Raw genomic sequence first — 10,602 nt, 5'->3', positions numbered from 1 at the left:
AACTAAAGTTTTTTATCGAAAATTTGAAATTATATTAATATTAAATTCTAATATATTTTATAGAAAATATTTTAATAATTGATTATTAATAGAATAATGAATTTATGATATTTTATTCTATTTTTAAGTTATATAATAACAATAATCTTTTAAAAAAATATAAATATATTAAAATCTATAATTTATTAATATTATATTTAAATAAAGATTTATAAAAAACTTATTAAGAATTTGATTTAATTTAATAATAAATATAATATAAGTATTTATTAATTTTTTTAAGAAATTTCAATTTTAAACTTTTTTGTTATATGGTTTTTAATCAATTATTAAAGAATGAAACTATATTAATTAGATTTTGATTTAATAAAAAATTTAAATTTTGAAAATTAAATTATTAATTAATATTAAATCAATTTTTATTTAAAATAATTTTTTTAAAAATGAATTAATAATATTTTGAATTAAAGAAAACTTCTTTTTTAAAGAATTTTATTTTAAAAGAATTTTTTATATAATTAGAATCTTATTATATATAATAGAATTAAGATTTAAATAATTTTAAAAATAAAATTTCAAAAATAAAAGATATTTTTCAAATAATTTTCTTTTATTAATCAAAACTTATATCTTTTAATATTTAATATAATTCCTTTTTTAAAAACTTATTTTTTAAATCTTTAATATTAAATATAAAATTTAAATTCATTTTAAAAAATATTTTTAACTTTTCTAAAAATATTATAAATAATTAAAAAAATCTAATAATCTATATTAAATTTAATTCTTTTTACTTTTTTGATTTTTTTGATTTTTTTTATAATATTATTGATATCAAAAAATCTATAAAAACTTATTATAATTCTATAAATAGATTCTAATATATTATTTATTGAGAAATTATATATCAAGATTTTATATTCTCTTTATTTGATTATTCAATCAATTCTTTATTTAATAATTCGAAATCCTTATAAATCCAAATTAATAATATTAATTAATTATCGAATTAAATTTTATATTATTATAATGATTTTTAAATTTTAAATTGATTTTTGTTTTGATATAAAAAAAGTGTGCACATAGTAGGGTCGTGCACGTAGTAGGGATATCGGTTAATCCATCTAACCTCTTGAAGAAGCATTAGAAGTAGTACCCTTCAGATCAATGCAATAAATGCAATAGTTGCACACATAATATAGAAAAACAAGCTAAGCAATAAACTAATCCGTGACATTTTCCCCATCCCTTGATCAATAATCTTCAAGTGAACCCCAAAATCAACACTTACTCACATCCTCATTCATCAATCAGTCAACACCAACCACCCACCACGCGAACATCTTGGCAATCAATATCACCCCAATCACTAAGACCAAGAACTGCATCCCTATCACCGTAACACATGGCCACGGGATCACTACACATACCATTACCATTATGCACGCTATCCACGAGTCACTAGCATGGCAATGCTCAAACCCTCTCTTACGGATAATCATTGGCGAGAAGGGATTTCATAAGATGAAACTAAAACATGCCCATTTGGATGATCGCGAGGAGATGTCAATGCACAAAAGTTTATCGGATGAGAAAAGTAGGTTTAAGGAAAGGAATTCCCCGAATTTACGATAGGATCGGTGGAATGTATGGGAAATGTGATGTATCACCTTTCTGATTCAGTATGCTACCTAGCTAACGATGCTATATCCCGATGATTAATATACCTCTTTGAGAAATCCTTCAAACATATAGGTAACTAACTAATCATATAATATTATTCCATCATCCCATTCCATCCCATCCATCCCATCACATCATCCATCAACATCAACATCATCATCATCATCATCAAACCCTCCACTCCACCCCAGCAAAAATGAAACTCTAAAACCAAGCCACAAAATCGTGACGAACAACCCAGTCCCTCAACCCATACGTAGTAGATAAGTAAATAGGTAACATCATTAGCCCACCACATGTCTCAGCATCCCGACTCCAATATCGCAAGAAGAAGTGCGTGCAATCCACCACATCCCAAAAACGCAAGAATAGCTCACTCCCCTTCGTATCTCCAACGAATCCGGCCCCCAATTCTTCACCCCAGAATCTCACCCCTTCGGTCGCGGCATGCGTGGCGGCGCACCCGTGCATCCCGATGTAGCACCAGCGCGATTTCGCCTGCATGCACCACGACCGTTTTGGTGAAACGGCATACGGATGCTGGAGCGTGAGACTGGATGGGTGGTGCATATTGGACGTATGTGAGGGGTGTGGGGATTTTGAGAGGTCGTTCGGGATTTAAATTCGGGGCTTCAGCTGCGGCGATGAAAGTCTATCTTTCAATATCCTATACGGGATAGATGAATGGATGGATGGATGGATGCTTCAGGAATCAATAATGCGAAGGTATGGGTGGAATTGTCCGGTGCATTGCATAGACTGTAGACTGGAGAATTTTACTGCATCATATGCTGCGATCAGCATACACCCAAAGTCTTTTGTTTTCGATACTGGCTCTAGAACCTTTCGTGTTCGTTTCACACACACTCACATAAACACACACATACTATTTGGTATCACAGCATAGTATGGCTTCGTAATCGTGCTTACACAAGGAAAGACAGCGGCGGAGGCGGAGAGATATCTCGTCCCGATTGACACTCCCTACATAATGAATATCGTATACGAAAACATCGTACACAGACGGGATGTCAGGAATTCAAATATACGGATAAATTTGTCTATTGATCAAGGCATCATCATATTCCAACTTATCTCGGTTTACTTTCCCTCCATCCATTTCTTCCCTCCCTTCACCCATAAGCTTACTCACCACCCAATCCAACATCCTCGCCGTTTCGCTCCCCCTTGCCAATCGACTCATCATTCGCTTCGGACTCGGCATCGCTCATGCAAATCGATCGGAAGGTAAATTACTCACATGCTGTAAACGCCTACCAATACCACCTTTACCCTCCGTTCATGCTCTATTCTAATATTCCCTTTCTCATGTCATCTTTTCCCGTTTCGTCCACCCAATGGTTTACAATGCACCAGCCAAGTAGACATCCAAGACATCATAATCAAAAATCCAACCCATCTAGATTACCACACCACCACCCCACCACTTCACCACAATACCTCCCCTATAACAATCTTAACCCAGCCCTAATTCTCACCTACATCTCACAGAGGCTCAAATCCACACAACACGCCTCTTGTATAGCAAACATATCTCAAATACACCTCAGCCAACCAACCAACTTTCTCACGTCACACAGAATATGAGAGATCAAAAAACCAGACATCACAGACCCATCTAGTCCTTTCCCAACCCATCACTCCATCCAATTCCCATCCTTCCCATCCACATTTCCACACCCAGATATAAACTAAAAAAAGCCCTCAGCCCTAAACACACATCTCCTACATTTTCCCAAAAGCACCATCCAACAATGATCCAGAACCCTAAACGAAATCTCACACATTTGGCTATGCATTATCGTGCATGTATGCGTATGCCATGAGTCCACGCCCGGAACTTTGGGTTTCAGATCGGTTCAAAGTGGCGAGGACGTTCCGGTTTTAGTGAGTGTTAAGAATCTCGTGATGTTTCCTCTATCGTATCGAGCACGTATATTCCAAATACTCCAAAAATGCACACGTAAACAGGTTATGAGGGTATCCACCATCATGAGTATTGTCTCACTATGACTCTCCAACTTCTCATCCGTGACCAACTCTCCCTCCAACATCCCATGAAGAATACCACCTTCCAATGCCGAGCAGTCCGAAAAAAATTACCATCAAGAAATCTAACCCCCATCCATCCATACTCCCATTTCTACCTCCCAATCAAGCACCAAACAAACCTCAAAGCGAAAATAACCCACTCCCACTAACCTAATTCCAACACTCAGCTGCACACCCAGATCGACAAACCCCGCCGCCAATCCCGCTCTGGTAATCCGGTACTCGGCACTCCACATTCTGCATCTCTATACGCCTTAGAGACTTCTCGATCGGATAGATGTACCCATGTAGATATCGATTCAATATAACTTTATATTAGTGATAAAAAAAATGAACAGAACCATGAATCATGGGTAGATCGTGAGATGCATATTCCATCCACATCGAGCATTGAGAACTCTAAAGCATAGAAATAAAATTAGCACAATACATCATCATACCTATCCCACTAGCAGATCTATTTCCGTCCTAGTCACTTACTTGCAAAGACACCAAACCCTACACCAAAGAAATCCGCTCAGGCTCCCGTCTCAAAAACCCTCAGACTCCCGCTCCCGCCAATAATTAATTAATTGCTCGTGCACTAACCTGTCTTTCCCTCTCTTTCATCCTCCCACTAAGATAAACAAGATTTCATCGTCTCCCAAGAATGCGGATACCATCGGGAAAACCATATGTCGACGCACGAGACTAACTCCAACATGATTACTTGAAGAAACCCCCGAATCCTAGATACAAAGCTAGAAATAAAGCTGAAGCTAAGATGTAAACTCAAATCCCAAGTGACAGAAGTCAAGACACTAGCCTCAACCCTGATCCCCAGACAAACCCACCTCGTCACATCAATTCCCCCACTTTTTCCACTAGAACATCATGCGTGTAAGTGCCAAATTCCAATATCCTTATGAGAGGAAAACTCAATTCCCGCCTCTTACACAATACGCGTTTTTCTAGAGATGTGAACCTGTCCTTTGAAAGATAGATAGATACTAGCTCCATCATGCCAAATAGAAAAAATGAATAGAAGAAGAGAAAAGACCGAGAATCAAGATACAATACCACAAATCACTAATCACTAACCACTAGCCCATTCCCAATTTTCATCTCGCATCTCCCTACATGCAACGCATTGAATTCCAAGCTTTTCTTCTCAAGGAACTACACTATACTCTCGCGCTCAACCTAGCTCTCTCGATAAAAACAACCACCAGCACACACCAGTCTCTCAACTCCCAATCTCTCAGGCTACACGGCCCAACCTACCTATCAAGCATTCTCCCCTTCAATATCCAAGTCCCAAGTCTCCAATCTCAAGTTCCCAGATACTCACCGTGCTAGAATTTGCCAAGTGCGAAATTCCATTCATTCCATTCTCCACTTGTACTAAACAAATGCAAGTCAGTACAAATGCAAATGTAAATGCAAATGTAAATGTAAATGCAATGCACATGACCTTTCTCCTTTCTCCTCCCAAAAACTTACGACATTGTAAACCCATTTCATCACAGCCTCTCCATCTATGCACTGAAGACTTCCGAAGCTTCCGTCTACAACTGAACCAAATAATAAAACTCCAAAAATGAGACACAATGACGCTACGAAATAACAATACATACCTACCCACCTATCTACCTAGTAAACAAAGGTGAGCTGAGAAATCGAAATCTAAATCTAAACCCACCTCTAACACCATCTCTATCTCCATCCCCATCCAACTCAGCCCACCAAAAACCCATACGAACTACAAACATACGTATTCGTAAAGTTCCCCCCTCAGAAATTGAGGCTGAGTATCCCCCATCTCAACCAATAACACCCGCAAAATCTATGATGAACTGTCCTTTTCCTTTTTTCACCTATCTCCCGATTCTCGAACGAGACTCCGTATCCAACCAAAATCGCGATGCTGCAAAAATCAGCACACTCCAATCAAAGCTTCCTAGTTTCCACCTTCAAAATCTGCTGATCACCGAATCCCTCCCCTCCAACCCCCCTCTCCCAGAGTCCCAAACCAGAGAATGATCTGTGACCAACTTCCGAGATCAGCAGTATCCGAGGTCTTAGAAACCCACTCTAGAAAGATCCGCACTAGAAGATGGTAATAATTTCTTGAAATATTCAATATTAATCCATGATATACTTAGCACACTAGAATATACAATAATTTTTTCTCATTATCCAGTTTCCCATATGTGCAAAGTGGAGTATACAACTCCTCTTTTTTCCATTTATTCGAGCTGCACTTTGTCCAGCATGATCCTTCTAATCGAAGCATCTTGAATACCCCCCAAAGTCCCAACAAAGATCGCCATTGCACAAAGTAGGTAGGTACACATGCATGTACTTTTAGTTCCAGTATCTTGTCAACTCCACCCATCTTTTCTCAGCCTGAAAAGTCTCCAAGCACCATCCCAGGACTCTCAATCCTTCAACCAGCCTTCAAAACAATACCCGAAGAAACACCGTACCCCTCACTCACCGCCCCTCTCCCGCCCCATTAGTCACTCCGTAGCTCCAAACTTACGATATCCCATCAATGCACTTCGCACGATCCAGTCCCAATCCACTTTACCAACCTCCACCCAACTCCACCGACTGCACGAAACAATAAATTCCCGCCCGTCACACGGTCGATCCGATCAATCAAGAAACCTTCTCAGCTTTTTTCAGGGTTATTCGAGGTTCTGTGCTTCTTGCTCGCTTCACGATATCCTCTCGATGCTTTAGATAGCTTCGTGGAAGAGTAGTTAGAACATGGACTATCCTTCGAGCAATCCCTTTCACTCCAAATATCAATCTCCAATAACCATCAATAATTCACTCTGCATTTCTCGACTGCTGCAAGTAGTAACTGTGCCTACAACCTAGATCCTTCGAGTTCTCGCCGCTCGTATCGTACCCATCGCCTCATTATTTTATTTCGATAGCTCCAAGAATGGAGAAATGAAATGCCATGATCCTAAAAGGTCGAAAGTCCAGACTCAGAAACCCAACCTTGAGCCAAGAAGTCCGAGTGTACAGTATTCATCCATCATGCTCAACTTTAAATCTCCCATACCGCTCTAAAACTAGAGTTGAAAAACATGGAATGGTTGTTGCAAGTTCCAAGGAATTCCGAGTTTCTTTTGTTTCGATATGTAACCATTCGGATTCCAAATATTTGCCCAAAGACGCTGCAACCGCACTCGCAATTATAGGGCTCTGATGCTCCTTCCATGTGCCAACGTAGATTATAATGTGTAATGAGTAGGAGATTCAAAAACAGATATTGGTGACGCAAGGTTGCCTGCCTAAACCTCAGCAGGACAATCATTTTACCCAAGGCATATCTTTCAAGTGACACTTCGCTGCCGTTGTTGTGACTGATTCCTTAACGCATCGATCTCTTGTTGTAATGCACTGAGGTCTGCCAAGATGTTGGTATGACCACTAGTAGAGTTGTCGGTATTATTTTCTTCGTATCGTGAAGTTTGTGACATGGAGGAAGCATTAGAACTTCGCCGATATTCGCCACTGACACGAGTTGAAGAGGAAGGTGTGATTTGAGATACATCAAGACTGTTCCGTGCTTGACGAGGACGTGGTGGTGGTGGCGGTCCTTGTAAAGAGGTGCGTTTGGACATATGAGGACTTGGAGCATCAATGCTGTGTACAGATGGTGCTCTACCGTGTTTTGAGGAGCCTCGTGTTGGTGGCGGTACAGGTAAGGACGTCGCAGATGGCGAGGAAGGTGCGTGCTGCGATTGGGATCGAGACATACCATGTTTTCGTGTGGGAGGTGGGGGTGGAGCTTTCCCACTGTTAGATCGAGGGCGTCCAGATTCGATTGAGTATACCGATGTATTGTCTTCTTCCAATCTTGGTGAGAGTCTTGCGGAACTACTTCGACTCAGTTTTGAGTCGCTAAGGAGCTGGCTGTGTCTTCGGGTAACAGGTGGTGGAGGAGCTGCCTTTCTTCTTAATGATGAAGACGGGGATGGTGGTTCTGGTGCTTTTCCCGCAGACTCTCTATCAAATGGAGATTCTCGTTCGGATTCACCGCTTTCACGAGGTGGAGCTGGAGGTAAGGGTTTGTTGAGATCTGTCAAGGAGCGATTCGGCGTTGAAGTCATAACAGGAAAGTATTGAGGGGTTGCAGACATTGACTGTGGTGGAGATAAGGGAGAAACGGCTGTAGTCTCATCCTTCAATTCCATCCTAATCAATTTACCATGATGCCTCGAACTCGGTGGAGGTGGTCTCTTCTTCACATGTAATGATGAAGAGTCAGACACTGCCCTTCGTACTTCATCCGGCTCTGATATTTCGTGTGATGATCTTGGTGATTCTGGATGCGGATCTTGTATTGGTTCGAATATCGATTGCCGTGATAGAGAAGATGTTTCTGTACTACTACTTCCCTCGTCGCGTAATGCATGAACAGGAGGGGGTTGCAGCGGGGTAGAAGATCCCAACCCCGCATTTCCGGTCATCAATAGCCTTTTGAATGCATCCACATCCATAGAAGCTCTTCCGGGATTTGTGAGTTTTGCAGGTGCTGCGCTTGATGCATCTCGACCTGAATTCTCCAACGTCTCCAATGTCTTTGAAAAGGGATTCAGGATGCGAGTCTTCGAGGTTGGATTCTCTTCCTCATCCTCTGAAACATCAGATGTGGTAGTTTCAAAAGGGTCCTGCTCGTCCTCCTGAGATATTTGTAGTGGGTTTTCGAAAGGTACCGAATCGTCCCCTATAGTAGATGTAGAGTCGGGGATCGAAGGAGATGGGGGTGGTGGAGACTGGACCCGAACTCTTTTAGGTGTTTTCTTTGCCACATCTTGTCGTTTTGGATATGAATATTCGGGAATCGGATTCGCAGATGGATCCAATTGCGTGAAATGATTGACAGCAGGTATTGAGGAGGATGATGTAGTCGAAGATGCGAAGGGTCCTTTTCTTCTGAAAGGATTGGAAGATGAGAACTCGGCGGACATTATGTTGTGATCTACTATGAGACATTCAGTATCACACTGAAGTGGAGCTTGCAGGTCATACAAGTCGTCTTTCCATTCTATTCTGAGGTTCTCGTGAAGTTTGTATTACTCTTACCACCGGATTTCTCGGTCGTGTGTTGTTTGATTCTAGATGATGCTTAAGGTTCTTATCGTTTTATTGGTCCGTGCTAACCCTGTCGAATTGAAAGCAGCAGTTCACGTTCAAAGATTGAAGCTGCGTTGGATTAATGATTATATTGAGATAATGTTAAGAAGATATACCATCAATTGTATCAATGAGACAGTTGTATGTCGTCAGCTATGTGATGATTGTGGAGATGGCTTAAGTTCAGACGAACTACTAATTGCGGAGGGCGGAATTATCCATAGTCCGAGGGTTCGGCTTCATGACTGTGATCTGCCAAGCTTCCTTTGTTCTCCTTTCAACTATCAGGACGCACAAAGGAACAGCTACTGAAAACAATCAATTGTATTACATATTTGAAGCAAAGGATGCAACAAGGAAGGCATGCTTTCATTGACGCGTGAGGCGAGAAACAGCCCCTGAGTATTTCAATCTGCTAGGAAGAAGTCTTCGCTACGAGAGAGAACATAATCTCATCTTGATATCATAGACCTTTCATTTGCCTATTCGACGGATCGTAACAATTTGCAGACCTTATGTTTTTGTGTATAATCAGTTAAAGCGTATTCTGTCTTCTTTGTATTCTGTTTGTGGACTAATTCCTAAGCCTTCTCACATCAATCTTGAAGTTGATGATACCTAGAGAGATAATCTTATGAGTATTGTGGATGCGTGGCTGTCTCGCTAGGCTCATCCATTTAAAATACGAGGAGTCTCGAGCGCGTGGATGAAAAGTTCTGCTTTCAGTATTAGCAATAGCTGTGACTTGCAACTAAGGGGAGTCTGACCTACAGATGGTCTCGAACATTGTTTTCCCCATTTAAGAAACTTTCACTCTGCACCGCTGGACAATTCAGATGGAAGGACACATACGCAATAGCGAGGGGGAGAGGCATTACTTGAGTGGTCTCCCGAGTGAGGTTTCTGGTGAAGAAAAGTCTTTTGCATCATGAAGAACAACTCAATGATAGGCTAGAAAAGGTTCTGAGAGAATTTATCAAGGGTTCAAAGATAAATTCATATGCCTAGAGAATACAGAGCCTGAATGGGTGAATATTCGATGAGCAGCAACTACACCAAGCAATTTACCTTTCTAGTGATATGGGGATGTGGATTTGATATTCAAAATAGACAGCTATGCTAGTCTTGCAACTTCTTATAAAAGTACGCTTGATCCAGATAAAACATAAGAAACACCAGTGATTGCTGATTGTGGGCTTGAAAAACATTTTTTCACAAAATCAACAGGATTGCCTAGAATATTTTGAAATGGGTTAAGAATTTGACAAACGGGGATCAATACCGAAGATTTCTACACTTCCGCATCTCGAGGTCTCATCTGAGCGTGCTATAAACTGTCTTATACACTAGTTTCTATGGTTGCCCTAAAGAAAATCCACAGACCGAAAATTCAAAAAAGTAGCCCTTCACAACGCTGGTCAGCATATACCGAACTCCTCGACCCATTTTCTGACCATCCATTACGGGACCACTAGCAACTCCACCTAAATCAAAACTGCTAACGCAAATCAAAGCCTTTCCTGTGTACTCAACACGGCATGTCCCGAATTATTCTACAAAATCATTTCACCCACTGCTAAAGTACCAATGGTCTCAAGTGACACCAGCAGAGAGGTGGAAGAAGCTCAGTATTTGAAGGACCTAACCACCTTCTTAACCACAACTTACAATTCAACTCGAGATGGAAAAGTTTCCAATGTGGCGAGC

The 10,602-nt window shown here is 40.4% G+C and overlaps 1 protein-coding gene across 1 annotated transcript; it reads right to left on the bottom strand.

The window, feature by feature from the left end:
- Positions 1 to 7,088: 7,088 nt before the first annotated feature.
- EAE97_011850 (uncharacterized protein) lies at positions 7,089 to 8,729 on the bottom strand (the record flags this gene model as incomplete). The annotated part of the gene is made up of 1 exon (XM_038882364.1): positions 7,089 to 8,729. One exon carries the CDS (start codon positions 8,727 to 8,729, stop codon positions 7,089 to 7,091), a length of 1,641 nt encoding a protein of 546 aa, XP_038726856.1.
- Positions 8,730 to 10,602: the final 1,873 nt, after the last annotated feature.

The sequence above is a fragment of the Botrytis byssoidea genome (genome assembly GCF_014898295.1).
Source record: "Botrytis byssoidea strain MUCL 94 chromosome Unknown BBYS_042, whole genome shotgun sequence".
Classification (NCBI taxonomy): domain Eukaryota; kingdom Fungi; phylum Ascomycota; class Leotiomycetes; order Helotiales; family Sclerotiniaceae; genus Botrytis; species Botrytis byssoidea.
Note: the sequence above shows the minus strand (reverse complement) of the source record. Positions and strands in the feature narration are given on the sequence as shown.